The 16,622-nt window shown below is 47.3% G+C and overlaps 1 protein-coding gene across 1 annotated transcript in view; it reads right to left on the bottom strand.

The window, feature by feature from the left end:
* Nucleotides 1–5,642, bottom strand: part of AQP8 (aquaporin 8) — a 17,881-nt gene extending 12,239 nt beyond the window's left edge. Inside the window, exons 1-3 of the mRNA XM_017534434.2 lie at nucleotides 5,532–5,642; nucleotides 5,145–5,392; nucleotides 2,061–2,187 (exon numbers count right to left, since the gene is read on the bottom strand). Of these exons, the coding sequence (XP_017389923.2) occupies nucleotides 2,061–2,187; nucleotides 5,145–5,392; nucleotides 5,532–5,543 (387 nt within the window). The 5' untranslated portion in view covers nucleotides 5,544–5,642. The remainder of the gene's footprint in view (nucleotides 1–2,060; nucleotides 2,188–5,144; nucleotides 5,393–5,531) is intronic.
* Nucleotides 5,643–16,622: the final 10,980 nt, after the last annotated feature.

Raw genomic sequence — 16,622 nt, 5'->3', positions numbered from 1 at the left:
AAAAAAAAAAAAAAAAAAAGAAAGAAAGAAAATGGGATAACCTAGTCATGGCTCCAAGTTGCAGGTCTAAACGTTACGTAACTTAGATGACCCTCTTTGAGAAAAAGAACATAAACTGTCTTACTTTTTTTTTTTGAGACAGGGTCTTGCTCTGTCACCCATGCTGGAGGGCACTAGCATGATCACAGCTCACTGAAGTCTCGACCCCCTGGGCTCAAGTGATCCTCCGACCTCAGCCTCTCATGTAGCTGAGTCCACAGGCACATGCCACCATGCCCACCATATTTCTTTTTAAGTTTCTGTAGAGATGGAGGGTCTCACTGTGTTGCCCAGGCTGGTCTCAAACTCCTAGGCTCAAATGATCCTCCCGCCTCCGCCTCCCAAAATGCTGGAATTACAAGCATCAGCCACCGCACGCAACTAAAAATACCTTACTCTTACAAACACATATGGTCAGGTGAACTCATCGCTAGGTCCCCATAGGACCTTGGAAGGGGCATGTGCCAGAGTCCTGAAGCCTGAGCTCAATTAATTCTGCAGGTAATCGGCCTTAGGACTATCGCAGTCCTCAAGGGGAAAACCAGGGCAGTGCACAAGTTTCTGGACTCCGGACCCAATGGGGCCGTGCTGCTTCCACGTCTGAACGTGAACAAGTTAGCTGCTTCTCTGTGACTCTTTTTTCTCATCTGTAAAATAGGGATGATACTGACAGCTCCTAGCTCACAGACAAGGCTGTTGGCGTGCCTGGCACAAGGTCAGTGCTCTCTATGAACTGACTGTGGTTTCTCATAAAGTTGCTGGGAGATGAACTAAGAGAACATGTGTAAAGCGCTTGGCAGGAAGAATGCATTTAGGGAACCCTGCTGCCCCGAAACGGTCAGAACCACGTTTGGCAGGTTTTAAGTGGCAGGGCTTAAGCTAGAGTCTGGCCACTGCTTTTCATAAAGAAGCAGAGCAGGAAGGTCCCAGGCGTGTTCCACAGACAGGGTAACAGGCTGTGGCTCTCAAAGTGAGGCATGGAGAGGCCAGGGCAGGGGATGACAGCAAAGTGAGGCTTGAGAACACAGTGCGGTGGGTCAGCACTTATGGCTGAGATCTCCCATCCACCACCTCCACACACACGCCAAGCAAGACCCACATCTGGAAGAGCTGAAGGGTCCCTGGCTGAAGTGAGACTTAAAGGCAGAAGGAAGAGAGAGAGAGAGAGAGAGAAAGAGAGAAGAAAGAGAAAGAGAAAGACAAAGAAAGAAAGAAAAGAAAGAGAAAGAAAGAAAGAAGAAAGAAAGAAAGAAAGAAAGAAGAAAGAAAGAAAGAAAGAAAGAAAGAAAGAAAGAAAGAAAGAAAGAAAGAAAGAAAAGAAAGAACGAACGAATGAAAGAAAACAGGAAGGAAGGAAGAGAAAGGAAGGAGGGAGGGAAGGAGGAAGGGAAGGAAGGAAGGAAGGAAGGAAGGAAGGAAGGAAGGAAGGAAAAAGGGAAGGGAAGGGAAGGGAAAGGAAAGGGCAAAGCAAAGCGAGGGATGGAGGGAGATAGTCTATCCATGGATTTATGCATAGGACTATGAAAACTCTGTGACTGGCCAAGCGCAGTGGCTCACGCCTGTAATCCCAGCACTTTGGGAGGCCAAGGCGGGCAGATCACTTGAGCTCAGGAGTTCGAGACCAGCCTGACCAACATGGTGAAACCCCGTCTCAACTAAAAATACAAAAATTAGCCGGGTATGGTGGCGGGTGCTTGTAATCCCAATTACTTGGGAGGCTGAAGCAGGAGCATTGCTTGAGCCTGAGAGGCAGAGGCTGCAGTGAGCCGAGATCACACCACTGCACTCCAGCCTGTGTGACAGAGCAAGACTCCGTCTCAAAAAAGCAAATAAATAAAAAATAAAATACAATACAATAAGAAAGAAAGAGAGAAGAAAAGCATCCACAAATTCCACTGGCAGAAACAAGCAAAGGATTGGGCATTTCCCCGCTCCCCACTGCCCCCCACACACACACACATGCACCTCCAACAGCCCCATCAGAGAGGAAGCCGCTAGCCCGGCCCCTGGGGGTCACCCACCTTGGCCAAGGCAGCCCCGAGCAGCCCCCCGAGGAGCTGTGACACCCAGTACGGGAGGAGCATCACCAGGTTGAGGCCTCCGATCAGCATGGCTGCCAGGGACACCGCAGGGTTGAAGTGTCCACCACTGTAACCCACAAGAGCAGAGGAAGACATGAGCCCAGGGCTGACAACATGGCTGGCACTTGAGACAACGTGTCCCAGCCAGCCCACCAGGCTGGACTCGCAGGGTGAGTCAGTGTAGGGCCCAGCTCACATACAATGAGGCACCAGATTGCTTCCATTTTCCCTGAGAGGCCAGGTGGAGGGTAAGAGATAAAAGGCAGGCTCTAAGCCCTAAGCCCAGCCCCCAGGATGGCCCTGGAGGAGGGGCGTGTAGGGAGACCATCCCTTAACTCCTTCCTGGCTCCCTCGGAGCCTCCCTCCAGCCCTCTAGATAGGTGGCCACAGTTCAGATTGAGACACCAAGGCTCCAAGTTAGTAGCCCAAGAGCTGTATCCAGGCCTCCTCTTATGATTTGTTTGTTTTTATGAGACAGAGCCTTGCTCTGTCACCCAGACTGGAGTGCAGGGGCATGATCTCAGCTCATTGCAACCTCCACCTTTTGAGTTCAAGCAATTCTCCCGGCTCAGCCTCCCAAGTAGCTGGGAACCACAGGCACGTGCCGCCACGCCCGGTTTATTTTTGTATTTTTAGTAGAGGCGAGGATTCGCCATGTTGGTCAGTCTGGTCTCGAACTCTTAACCTCAAGTGATCCACCCACCTCGGCTTCCGAAAGTGCTGGGGTTACAGGCATGAGCCACCGCACCTGGCCCAGGCCTCCCTTCATGAGCAGCTAGGCCCTGAATCAGAGAGCTTCTGATCGATCAGTTGAACTGCTCAGCCAATGAAAACCCTACTTGTGGTCTGAAAGTGTGATGGGTGTAAAATGCAGATTCAGAGTTCAGACTGGAAATGGCATTGAGAACCCTGGCCTGGGTTCAAGGCCCAACTCTGCCACTGTAGAGCTGTGTGACCTTGGCCAAGTTACATAACCTCTCTGTACCTCAAGGATCTCTGCCTGATAAAGCTATTGCAAAGATATAAAGAATTAGCACGTGTAGAGTCCATAGTACTATCTATGTAGTTCACACTCAGTAAACGTCAGCCATGATTATTGCTCACATTTGTACCCCTGCACACAGAGCTCCAGCAACTTGCTGTGGTCACCCAGCTAAGAAGCGATAAAGGTTCCATTCAGTCTCAGATCCGTCCAAAGGGAAAATCATGTACTTTTTGTTTCACTCGCAACCTCCCTTGGATGTCTAAAGAGATGTGGTTTGGTTTGTTTTGTTTTGTTTTTTGAGACAGAGTCTCACTCTGTCACCCAGGCTGAAGTGCAGTGACGTGATCTCAGCTCACTGCAACCTCCCCCACCCAGTTCAAGCAATTCTCCTGCCTCAGTCTCCCAAGGAGCTGGGACTACAGGTGCCTGCCACCACGACCGGCTAATTTTTGTATCTTTTGTAGAGACAGGGCTCCACCCTGTTGGCCAGGCTGGTCCCAAACTCCTGGCCTCAGGTGATTCACCTGCCTCGGCCTCCCAGAGCGCTGGGATTACAGGTGTGAGTCAGTGCACCGGCATAAAGAGATGTTAAAGCTCTTTTCCATTCTGGTTTTCTGAGAAATGGTATTTCTGTTTCCTCATGCAGATCTATTTTTTGAGTGAGATTTAATACAAACCAACCATGTCCCAGATCACCCTGCCAGGCACCCCATTCAAGATCTTCGTCGTGATGGCTGGCTCTCCTGGGAACTAGCAGATCTCCCCATGGAGCCTCTACGCAGACGAGAGCTAAGCCAGAGGGCCTGTCCCTTTCCCTGCCCCTCCTTCCGGATCACCTCTTGACAAGCCGGGACCACTGCAGATCCCTGTGTACCCAGGTGGGAAAACCTGGCTCAGGTCTTCTGCACATTTCCGCTTTCCCTAAAACCCCCGTTTAGCGGTAACAATCACACGGCAACCAATACCTATTGAGTGTTTGGTGTGCGCCAGGTGCTCTACTTCATTTAATTCTCATGCCTCCCCCATGAGGTCCTTGGATTTGAGCGCTGTAGCCAGATGGCTTGTTCTTGACTCTTGCTCTTCCACTTTCCGGCCCTCTAAACTTGGACAGATTACACAGCCTTTGCCTTTTGTAGCTGCAAAATGGGCTAATAACAGGACCTACCCCACAAGGCTTTTATGAGGATTAAATGACTAATATCTACCAAGTGATTAGACTAGTTCCTGGTATATGGTTAGCAGTATAGACATGTTGGTTTGAAAAAAAAGTCATTTAAAAGTATGCTACTGGCCGGGCACGGTGACTCACGCCTGTAATCCCAGCACTTTGGGAGGCCGAGGCGGGGGGATCACAAGGTCAAGAGATCGAGACAATCCTGGCCAACATGGTGAAACCACGTCTCTACTAAAAATACAAAAATTAGCTGGTCGTGGTGGTGTGTGCCTGTAGTCCGAGCTACTCGGGGGGCTGAGGCAGGAGAATCGCTTGAACCCAGGAGGCAGAGGTTGCAGTGAGCTGAGATGGCACCTTTGCACTCCAGCCTGGATGACAGAGAGAACAGAGAGAGACTCCATCTCAAATAAATAAATAAATAAGCAAGCAAGCTACTGTTCCCATTTTATAGATTGGGAATTTGGGGTTTAGAGTGACTTGCCAGCCAAGCATGGTGGCTCACACCTGTAATGCCAGCACATTGGGAAGCCAAGGCAGGAGGATCACTTGAGACCAGGAGCTCAAGACTAGCCTGGGCACAGTGAGACCCCATCTCTACAACAAAATTTAAAAATTAGCTGGGTACAGTGGTGCATGCCAGTGATCCAGCTACTCAAAAAGAGAGTGACTTGCCCAAAGTCACGAGCTCACAGGCTTCGGGGTCTGGAGTTGACCCCAGACAATCTGACTCCCAACCCCATAGTTACCCACAGTGCTCCTTCAAATCCTGAATAGGTATGCACCCAGGGGTCCTTGACAACAGCTTTGCTTTCCACCCCCAGCGCCCCTAGTCAGCACCAGGCTGAATGCTGGGAGCCAGTCTCACCTGATATTCCCCAGCGTGGCAATCACGAGCCCCAAAGCCAGCCCGTGGGCCAGGGCAGGCTGCAGCACCCCAGTGTCCATCCCGTTCTCGATGACCGACAGGCACCCGATGAAGATGAAGAGGGTAGAGCCCAGCAGTTCAACCAGGCAAGGCTGCACCAAGCGTTCGTACCAGGACGCTTGCCATCTGCCTCCCACGCTCGGCTCCCTGGCCTTGCCATTGCCAAATTCAAGCTCGCACATGGCTCTCTGCCATAGGGAGAAAGGGACAGCGGACACGGGTGGAGGCTAGCCCAGATTTAGAAGGGCCCGGCCCCCAACCTTGAATTAATTCACAGCCCCCCCTGCTCTGCCACCCTGGAGAGGAAGATGCCAGCAGAAGGCTCACCTCTCCGGACATTGGGATCGGACGGCACAAGCCTCGGGCTCTTGACTGAGCTGCTGGGAAATCCGCACCTGCCGTCCAGGACGGTCTTATCTCCTAGGGACAGGACCTGCTGATCACACTACAGGCTCTGCCCCTTTTAAAGGGCTGCAGAGGCTCAATGCACGTGCAGAGAAAGCAATAAAGCCCAGGTAGGAGGCGGCTCTGTAGCCCAGAAGAGGAAACTTTTTTTAAATCTCAACAGGGCAGGGTGAGGGAGTCAGAGATTGCTAAACTTTCTGCGAATGAGGGAAAAACACCCCCGCTTGGCTGTGTCATCTGGGAGCACACTCCATGCCATAGAAAGTGGGAGATGGGACCAGCACCCCAGCTCCCCACAGTCCAAAGCAGACCAGCGCATGTAAGTGGGCCCCATCAGGTTGGAACCTCACATGTTAAGAAACAGGAAACTCAGCCAGGTGCGGTGGCTCACACCTGTAATCCCAGAACTTTGGGAGTCCAAGCTGGGTGGATCACTTGAGGTCAGGAGTTCTAAACCAGCTTAGCCAACATGGTGAAACCCTGTCTCTACTAAAAACACAAAAAATTAGCCGGGCGTGGTGGTGCAGGCCTGTAATCCCAGGTACTTGGAGGGCCGAGCCAGGAGAATCACTTGCACCCAGGAGGTGGAGGTTGCAGTGGGCTGAGATTGTGCAACTACACTCCAGCCTGGGCGACAGAGCAAGACTCTGCCAAAAGAAAGAAAGAAAGAAAGAGAGAAAGAAAGAAAGCAAGGAAGGAAGGAAAAGGGAGGGAGAGAGAGAGGGAGGAAGGAAGGGAGGGAGGGAGGGAGGGAGGGAGGATTGAATTAGCTGGGCATGTTGGTGTTTGCCTGTAATCCCAGCTACTCAGGAGCATGAGGTATGAGAATCACTTGAACCCGGGAGGCAGAGGCTGCAGTGAGCCGAGATAGCGCCGCTGCACTCCAGCCTGGACGACAGAGACCCTCTCTCAACAAAAAGAAAGAAAGAAAGAAGGAAAGAAACAGCAAACTCATCTTTAATTATTTTTCCACTGATTCCCGTGGCCTCAAACACCTGCAGTCACCCTGACAGCCTGAGCCAGGACCGAGTGTATAGATGATCCTTCACTGAGCGAGGCAGCGGAGACTAGCAACGAGTAATGCAATGCAGCAGCAAGACCCATGGACTTTGGAAACGGGCTGCCTGGAGTTCAGTCCCAGCTCTGCTGTAAACTCGCCTTGTAACCTTTGGGCACATGACTTGGCCTCTCTGGCCCTTTGTTTTCTCAGGTGTGGATGTTAGTGGTTGCACCCATGTCATAGGGTCGTCAGGAAGTTTAAATGAGCTAATATGGGTGAAGTGTTCAGGACAGTACTAGACACACAATACCAGTGTCCACTAATTTACAATACATGCTTAGCTGTAACTAATAGCTAATAGTGAACACATTCTATGTGCCAGGCACTGGGGCTAAGTGGCTTCTATTATCTCATTTAAACCTCACTGCCACCCTGTGAAGCAGGTACTACTATTACAGCTTTTTCACAGATGAGGAAGTGGAGTGTCAGGAAGGTTGAGTTTCCCAGGATTATACAGCTTATATGATCACAGAACTTGTGGGCTGTCACAGAAGGATAAATACTGTATATGATTCCATTTGTATGAAGTACATAGACTAGTCACATTCATAGAGACAGAAGCAGAATGGTGGTTTCCGGGGCCTGAGGGGAAGGAAGGATGAAGAGTTTGTGTTTAGTGGGTACAGATTTCCTGTTCGGGAGGAAAGCTCTGGAGATGGATGATACAGTGCCACAACAATGTGAAGGTACTTAATGTCACTGAACTGTACACTTAAAAATAGTTCAAATTGGCCAGGCACAGTGGCTCACACCAGTAATCCCAGCTCTTTGGGAGACCAAGGTGGGCAGATCACTTGATTTCAGAAGTTTGACCTCTGGCCAACATGGTGAAACCCTGTCTCTACTAAAAATAGAAAAATTAGCTGGGCATGGTGGTGCGGGCCTATAATCCCAGCTACTTGGGAGGCTGAGACAGGAGAATCGCTTGAACCTGGGAAGCATAGGTTGTAGTGAGCTGAGATCGCACCACTATGCTCCAGCCTGGGTGACAGGGCGAGATTCCATTTTAAAAAAAAAGGTTAAAATTGCATATTTTATTTTATGTATTTTGCCACAGTTGGAAAAATAAAATACTTGTGGGCTAACCCACTACACTCTACTGCCTTTCTAGGAGGGATGAATGGATGGATGGATGGATGGATGGATGATGGATGGATGGATGGATAAGTGGATGGATGGGTGGATGGATGGATGGATGGATGTTTAGATAAGTGGATGGATGGTGGGTGGACGAATCGATGGGTAAGTGGATGGATGGATGGATGGATGGTTGGTTAGATGAGTGGTTGGATTGGTGGGTGGATGAATCGATGGGTAAGTAGATGGATGGATGGATGGACAGATGGTGGGTGGATGGTGGGTGGGTGGATGGATGGATGGATAAGTGGATAGCTGGATGGTAGGTGGATGGATGGATACATGGGTGGGTGGATGGATGGAAGGAAAGAAGGGAAGAAAGAAAGGAAAAGAGGAGGGAGGAAGGAAGGGAGAGAGGAAGAAGGAAGGAAAAAAGATGAAATGAGTTCCTTATTCATTCATTCATTCAACAAACACTTAAATAGCTGCTGCAAGCCAGTCACAGTTCTAAGGGCTGGCTGGAGATGTAGCCGTGAATAAGACAGGCAAAGATTCTGCTCTGCACTCATAGCTCTGTCTCTGAGTGTCTGCATGCAATGACAGAGAAGTAATGCTGGAGCTAAAGGAATTTTAATGATCATTTCTGACATTTCTCAACTACTCACTACGTCTCCAACACCATGCTAAACGCTGTATATATTCATAACCCCCTATGAGAGAAGTCCTATCACTTAGTATCACCATCATCAGATGATTAAAAAAAGGCACAAGGAAGCTTAAGAACTCACCCAGGCTTGTGTACATAAAAAGTATCTGCTTCAGGCAGAAGTGGACACATCTAGACAAGAGTGGACAGTTTGTTGACAGCCCATGTCAGCGAGAGGCCCAGGAATGCAGGGTCTCTGATCGACATCTGCACCTCTAGGAAGGCTATCTTTAGCCCTGTTCTCTCCCTCCTCCATGTCCCACATATCCCACAGCACATGGTACAAGATGTTTCTTAGACCCTTCCTTCCACGTTCCTGTAAATAGCAACATAAGACAACATCTGACCCAAGGCTTCCCCATCCCCCTCATTATTTGCTCAAATCGTGCCAGTGCTGCTTCCAGAATAATTCTCTCTTGTTTTCACCCACGCCTTCATCCATTCTTGCTTAGTCCCTTGAACAAAGACAAGCTAGGCTGGGCGCAGTTGCTCTCACCTGTAATCCCAGCACTTTGGGAGGCCAAGGTGGGAGGATGGCTTAAGGCCAGGAGTTCAAGACCAGCCTGGACAACATAGGAAGAGCCTGTCTCTACGAAAAAAAATTAAAATTAACCAGGTGTGATGGCAGGCATCTGTAGTCCCAGCTACTCAGGAGACTGAGGTTGGAGGCTCACTTGAACCCAGGAGGTTGAGGCTGCAGCGAGCTGCGTTTGTACCATTCCACTGCACTCCAGCCTGGGCAACAGAGTGAGACCCTCCCTCAAAAAAAAAAAAAAAAAAGAAAAAGAAAAAGCAACAAAGAAAACTAACCAACCCTCATTATATACCTGCCAGGTGCTTGGCCCTGCACTGGATACTCCAACATATTCTCTCAATTAATACTTAACGATAACCAATGATGTTCCCCATGGCACAGGCAGCAACCCCTTGCTGGTGTTGCTATGGTAATATCCTCTTCTGGTCTCCTGGCCTCACCTGTCATCCATTCTTTTAACACTGGGAGCCTGCACTTGAGTCTAGGTTTGAGAATCCAAGTGCTCTGTCCCTTTGCTGTGCAATCTCTCAGCCTCAGTTTCCTCTTCTATGAACATGAGCTAATGGTGGTACCTATCCTCATAGGGTTGCTGTGTGGATGAAATAAGACAATGTGCTTGGCACAGCATCCAACTCAGAGCAAGCACCCAATAAATACTAGCTCTTACTATGGTCTCTACTAGTCAGAGCGGGCTAACTGCCTTACCAAATAACCCCAACATTTCAACATCTTCACATATTAAAAATAGAATCTGGTCGGGCATGGGGACTCACACCTGTAATCCAAGCACTTTGGAAGGGCGAGGCTGGCGGATCATCTGAGGTCAGAAGTTCGAGACCAGGCTGGCCAACATGGTGAAACCCCACCTCTACTAAAAATACAAAAATTAGCTGGGAGTGGTGATGTGCACCTGTAATCCCAGCTACTCAGGAGGCTGAGGCAGGAGAATCGCTTGAATCTGGGAGGCGGAGGTTGCAGTGAATTGAGATCACACCACTGCACTCCAGCCTGGGCCACAGAGTGAGACTCCATCTCAAAAAAGAAAAAGGATTCTTTGTTCACATAATGGTCCATGGCAGGCTCGTCTCCAAATGGTGACTCAGGGATCCAGGCTACTTCCATCTTGGAGCTGCCCCATCTAGGTCCTTCTCCAGCAAAATGGGAAAAAGAGAATGTGGAGGGCTGTGCAGGAGATTATTATGGTCTGGGCCTAGAAATACTAAATCTCCCTCTCATCTATATATGATGAGCTCAAACTCAGTCACATGGCTTCACCTGACTGCAGTTGAGCCTGGGAATTGTAGTCTAGCCATGTTCCCAGGAGGAAAAAGAAAGGCATTTTATAAATATCAAGCAATTTCTGCCACATAGTAAAAATTGTTGCTTTCCTAGAGACCATGGTTCTAGTTGAGTTTTTTTGGTGAATTAAATGATTCAGTGTCTCCCATGGTTTCAAGACAAAACCAGACTCTCTCAGCTAGCCACAGAGGCTTCAGCTCCTAGTCCCTGAATCATCTCCACATGAACCCAAACAATTTATCAGATAAGCCATGTTCCCTCACCTGGCCCTGTCTATGCTGGTCTCTCTGTTTGGAGTCCTTGTTTGCCCTCCTGGTCAACTTCTACTCCTCATTCAGATCTCAGATCAGATACTACATCCTCCCTGATGCCTGGGCCAACACATATTAGTGCTCTAGACCCACCCTTCCCTCATTCAAGGTGAGGTTTGATTCCATAGCTCCAAAACTAGTGGCTTCCGGGAAAAACCTGAAAGCCATTTAGGCGAAACAGCATATTTCCACTACACGAGAGTTTTGGAATATGTCCTGATGTCCTCATATACAATATACTGGTCTCTCGAAATCACTGAAAACCCCAGTGGGCTAAGGAGATACTGTCTTCCTAAGAAATTCTTTGGCTGGCAAACTTCCTAGTTTTCCAATCCCAGGTTTTCTTGACATGACCAAGGCTTCTAATGTTTATCCCTGTTTGGTTGTCGAGATCTCTCTGCATCTTTTTCAGTCTGCCATCCCCCTGCAGGTCCAGATGGAGTGTAGAAGCAGGTCACATTTTACCCTGGCATCTCACCTTTCCCTTTATTCTTGCCTTGATGGCTGCACTGTTGTGCCAGATACAATGCTGGTGCTGTGGCAGCCATCTTGGACCATATATATAGGCCCAACATAGTGGCTCATGCCTGTAAGCACTTTGGGAGGCCAAGGCAGGCAAATCACCTGAGGTTAGAAGTTCAAGACCAGCCTGGACAACATGGTGAAACCCTGTCTCTAGTAAAAATACAAAAATTAGCCGGGCATCATGGCACACATCTGTAGTCCCAACTACTCGGGCGTTAAGGCAAGAGAATTGTTTGGACCTGGGAAGTGGCGGTTGCAGTGAGCCAAGATCTCGCCATTGCCCTCCAGCCTGGGCAACAGAGTGCTTGAGATATTTTGCAGCGCTGAGTCGGTTCCTGGGTGGGGGCCACAAGATCAGATGGCCAGTTTATCCATCTGGGTGGGGCCCGCTGATCCATCAAGTGCAGGGCTGCAAAATATCTCAAGCGCTGGTCTTAGGTTCTACAATCATAATTTTTTTTTTTTTGAAGTGGAGTCTCACTCTGTTGCTGGGAGGTTACATAATTATTTAAGAATGGAATACAAATATAAATAAAATATGTGTTTTAATGTACGTGTCCATTCAGTGTATGTGTATTATTGTCTGTATGTACAATATATGTGAATTTTTTTGTACCTGTGGGTTTTTTTTTTTTCAAATGACTACTAAGTTGTTAGAACATAAGAACTTTTTAAGTGTTTTGAAACTAACTCCTTAATAAATAAAATCTATTGGGTATTTTTGAGGGGGGCCTCTGCATGGAGTGAACCAAAAAAGTTTGGGGGCCTCTGAATTAAAGAATGTATGTTCTTCTATTTCAAGTACTTACAGAAGAGAACACTTCTTGCAGATATATCATCCCCAAAATTTCAGAGATACTGGGTTTCATCTTAATAATTTCTTCTCAAAACTGGACACCACTGACAATGCAGAGACTTGATCATTTAGGCTGTGCTCTGTGGACAGCCACAGAAACTTAAAGCAGAACCTCATTCTCTCCTGAAACTGCTTTCTTCCTATGTAAATAGATTTGCAATGGTATTCAAATGGGACTAAAGGCACATGCTACCAAGGCTGGCCAGCTTTTTAATTTTTAATTTGTAATTTGTAGAGATGGGTGTCTCACTTTCTTGCACAATTTTTGGGGGGGCTCCACCTGGAGCTCAGGGCGTTGTCTAGTGTTCACCTTTCTGTATTCTCAAATTGCAAGATTAGTTTGCACCTGAGCAACTTCCTTCCTCATAGAAGTCACCAGCTCTTTCTTTTCTTCCCTGCAGTGTCAGGGTCAAGGTGTTCAGTGTCTTTTGAGTCACTAGTAACCAGTTATATTGGCTATTTCAAAATGCTTTACAGCCAGAACGTCCTTGAACTAAGGAAGAACTCCACTAAGTCTCATCAGCAAGGATCCAGCTTCTCTTTATCTACATGTTTTGAACAATAAAAATGACTCTCGTTTTTTGAGAACCTACTAAGAGCTTGGCACTCCGTTTTCTTTTTCTATCTCTTGTATCCTTTTTATCTACATCCAAATTAAATAGCTCTGCAGAAGAAAAAATCCAAATGATCAATAAGAGATGATCAAGTGAGATGGAGTCTCACTCTGTCGCCCAGGCTGGAGTGCAGTGGCATGATCTCGGTTCACTGCAACCTTTGCCTCCCGGGTTCAAGTGATTCTCCTGCCTCGGCCTCCGGGGTAGCTGGGATTACAGGCACCCGCCACCACGCCTGGCTAATTTTTTTGTATTTTTAGTAGAGATGGGGTTTTGCCATGTTGGCCAGGCTGGTCTTGAACTCCTGACCTCAAATGATCTGCCCACCTCGCCTTCCCAAAATGATGGGATTACAGGTGTAAGCCACTGTGTCAGCCCTAATGTTGACATTCTTGTGAACATTACATTTGAGACCCTCTAAGCTAAATAAAAGACAGGAAAAAAATAATAAAGGATGTCAGATGCAGAGGCTCACGCCTATAATCCCAGCACTTTGGGAGGCTGAGTTGGGTGGATCACGAGGTTGGGAGATCGAGACCATCCTGGCCAACATGGTAAAACCCTGTCTCTACTAAAAATACAAAAATTAGCCAGCAGGGTGGCGCATGCCTATAGTCCCAGCTACTCAGGTGCATGCCGATAGTCCCAGGCTGAGGCAGGAGAATTGCTTGAACCTGGGAGGCAGAGATTGCAGTGAGCCAAGATCGTGCCACTGCACTCCAGCCTGGTGACAGAGTGCGATGCCATCTCAAAAAAAAAAAAAACAGGGAAACCTGTCCAGTCATGATGTAGTGCTCCTAGTTGTTTCCAAGGATTATTTCTGTGGGTTTTAAAATATTCTGTATAAGATGTTTTATTGTTTTGGTTACTAAGCTAAATACATATGACAGCACCTAGCATAGAACTTTAATAGCTGTTTATAGTATATGTTCAATACATATTTGTTGAATTAGAATGCACATCTTGCTTAATCAGAGCCATATGTATTCTGTTCTTTGAAAAATTATAGAAAAGACTGGCCAGTTGGGCATGTTTTGTTGGAATCTTATTGAATAACTATCACTCATACTTCTAGGCATTGGTCTAATGGAGCGGGATTTTACAAACATAAGTTCTATAGTCATCCATTAGTTAAATGTTGTAATTCTATTATATCTAATGTAACAGAAAAAAAAATTTATTGCAATAGTATACATTTAAAACCTAAGGGGATTGGCTGGGTGTGGTGGCTCATGCCTGTAATCCCACCACTTTGGAAGGCTGAGGTGTGTGGATCACCTGAGGTCAGGAGTTCAAGACCAGCTTAGCCAATATGGTGAAACGCTGTCTCTACTAAAAATACAAAAATTAGCAGGCGAGGTGGCTGGCGCCTGTAATCCTAGCTATTCAGGAGGCTGAAGCATAAGAATCACTTGAACCAGCAGGCAGAGGTTGCAGTGAGCCGAGATTGCGTCATTGCACTCCAGACGGAGTCTTGCTCTGTCTCCAAAGAAAAAAAAAAAACCTAGGGAGAAAAAATGTGCTTAGGCTAACTCTTCCACCCAGGAGCAAGCTGGATATAAAACATTTAAAAACAAGGGGAGGAATATGTAAAGTAATTAAATTTTGTTGCTTTTGTTTTGATTTTTCTGACTTTGCTTCACAAAAAGAATTTTTGTCAATCAAGTAGAAAGTTTAACTTCTGACCTGATAAAAAGTGTCAAACTGCAACATTCTGTAAGTTAACCCATCTCTCGAGAAACACAGAAAGGCCAATATGTGTTCATTTTTTATTATTTATTTATTTATTGAGACAGAGTCTCCCTCTGGAGTGCAGTGGTACGATCCTGGCTCCCTGCAACCTCCACCTCCCAGGTTCAAGCAATTCTCCTGCCTCGGCCTCCTGAGTAGCTGCGATTACAGGCGCTTGCCACCACACCTGGCTGATTTTTTGTATTTTTAGTAGAGATGGGGTTTCACCACCTTGGCCAGGATGGTCTCAATCTCTTGACCTCGTGATCCATCCACCTCGGCTTCCCAAAGTGCTGGGATTATAGGTGTGCACCACGGCGCCCGGCCATATGTGTTTATTTTTTAAAATATGTGTATGTATGATTATATATACACACATGTATATATATTCATATACGTATATATGTATATGTATATACATATATGCATATATAAATATATGTATATATACATATATATTTATGTATGTGTATATATATATTTTTTGAGACAGTATCTTGCTCTGTCACCCAGGCTGGAGTGCAATGGCATGATCTCAGCTCTCTGTAACCCTGCCTCTCGGGTTCAAGTGATTCTCCTGCCTCAGTCTCTCGTGTAGCTAGGACTACACCACACCCGGCTAATTTTTTGTATTTTTAGTAGAGATGGGGTTTCACCATGTTGGCCAGGTTGGTCTCAAACTCCTGACCTCAGGTGATCCGCCTGCCTTGACCTCCCAAATTTCTGGGATTACAGGCTTGAGCCACCATGTCTGGCCGTATGATTATATTAAACATTTTTTCAAACAGTATGCATTTCCCTTCCTTACGCCTTAACCCTCTTTGCCACCTCTAGAAAGTCCGTTTTGTGTGTTGCACTTGATTGGTGATTTACATCTATGTGTTGAGGTCAGGAGGGTTCAGATGGGCCCAGCTGGGCAGGAGAGGGCATCAATCCTTATTGTTTGGGCTATGACCACATCTCAATGCCCCTCCTTTCCCTTCCTTTTCCTGGCTCCACCCTGTCATGCAAAATCCCAGGCACAGAATTAAATCCAAGGCAAATATATTGCGTGATCCTTTGCTGTAAAGGATATTGAGCAAGAAGTTAATTTTAGAAGTGTATTTCTATGCTGTAAACTTCACGTGATTCATTTAAAGTTAACACAGACCAGGAAGGTACCTAGGAGGACATAGGTGAGGGTGTGCATGTGTGTGTGTGCCTGAGCATGTGTGTGTGCATGTGCGTGTTTGAGCTTTTGGACAGGTAAGAGGACCTCCTATGTGGGCTTGGCTTTGGCAACTATCAACATTTAGGACTGAATAACTTTTTCATGGGGATCTGTCCCGTGGATCCTGAAATGTTTAGCAGCATCTCTGGCTTGTATCTATGAAATCTCCCTGCTCCCCCAGTTATAACAACCAAAAATTGTAATCCCAGCTACTTGGAGGTTGAGGCAGGAGAACTGCTTGATCCTGGGAGGTGGAGGTTGCAGTGAGCCGAGATGGCGCTACTGCACTCCAGCCCAGCGACAGAACAAGATATTGCCTGATGTGCTCTAGAGGCAAGAATGGTTGAGAACTGAAAGGGATTTGGGCTATTTGGGAAAGGTTGGCACACACATGGTGATGATCAAGTCTTTGTGAGACAATGCTGAGGTCCCCACATGGACTCAAGGATTCAGGGCTGTAACATGACATGTGGAGGATAATGATTTTTTTTTTTTTTTTTGAGATGGAGTCTCACTCTGTCACCTAGGCTGGAGTGCAGTGGCGTGATTTCAGCTCACTGCAACCTCCATCTCCTGGGTTCAAGTGATTCTCCTACCTCAGCTTCCCGAGTAGCAGGAACCACAGGCATGTGCCACCATGACTGGCCAATTTTTGTGTTTGTCATAGAGATGGGGTTTCACCATGTTGACCAGGCTGGTCTCGAACTGCTGACCTCAGGTGATCTGCCCACCTCAGCCTCCCAAAGTGTTGGGATTACAGGTGTGAGCCCCCGCGCCTGGCCAGAGGATGGTGATTTTAACATTTGTGCAGAAATTATTGCTGGTGGCCAGGCGTGGTGGCTCACACCTGTAATCCCAGCACTTTGGGAGGCCTAGGCGGGCGGATCATCTGAGGTCAGGAGTTCAAGACCAGCCTGGTCAACATGGTGAAAGCCTGTCTCTACAAAAAAAACACAAAAATTAGCCAGTCATGGTGGCACACGTCTGTAGTCCCAGCTACTCAAGACTGAGACATGAGAATTGCTTGAACCTGGGAGGCAGACATTGCAGTGAACCGAGATCGTGCCATTGCACTCCAGCCTGGGTAAC

This window comes from Cebus imitator, unplaced genomic scaffold (genome assembly GCF_001604975.1).
Source record: "Cebus imitator isolate Cc_AM_T3 unplaced genomic scaffold, Cebus_imitator-1.0 Scaffold85, whole genome shotgun sequence".
NCBI lineage: Eukaryota > Metazoa > Chordata > Mammalia > Primates > Cebidae > Cebus > Cebus imitator.
The sequence above is the reverse complement of the archived record's forward strand: the minus strand, read 5'-3'. Positions and strand labels throughout refer to the sequence as shown.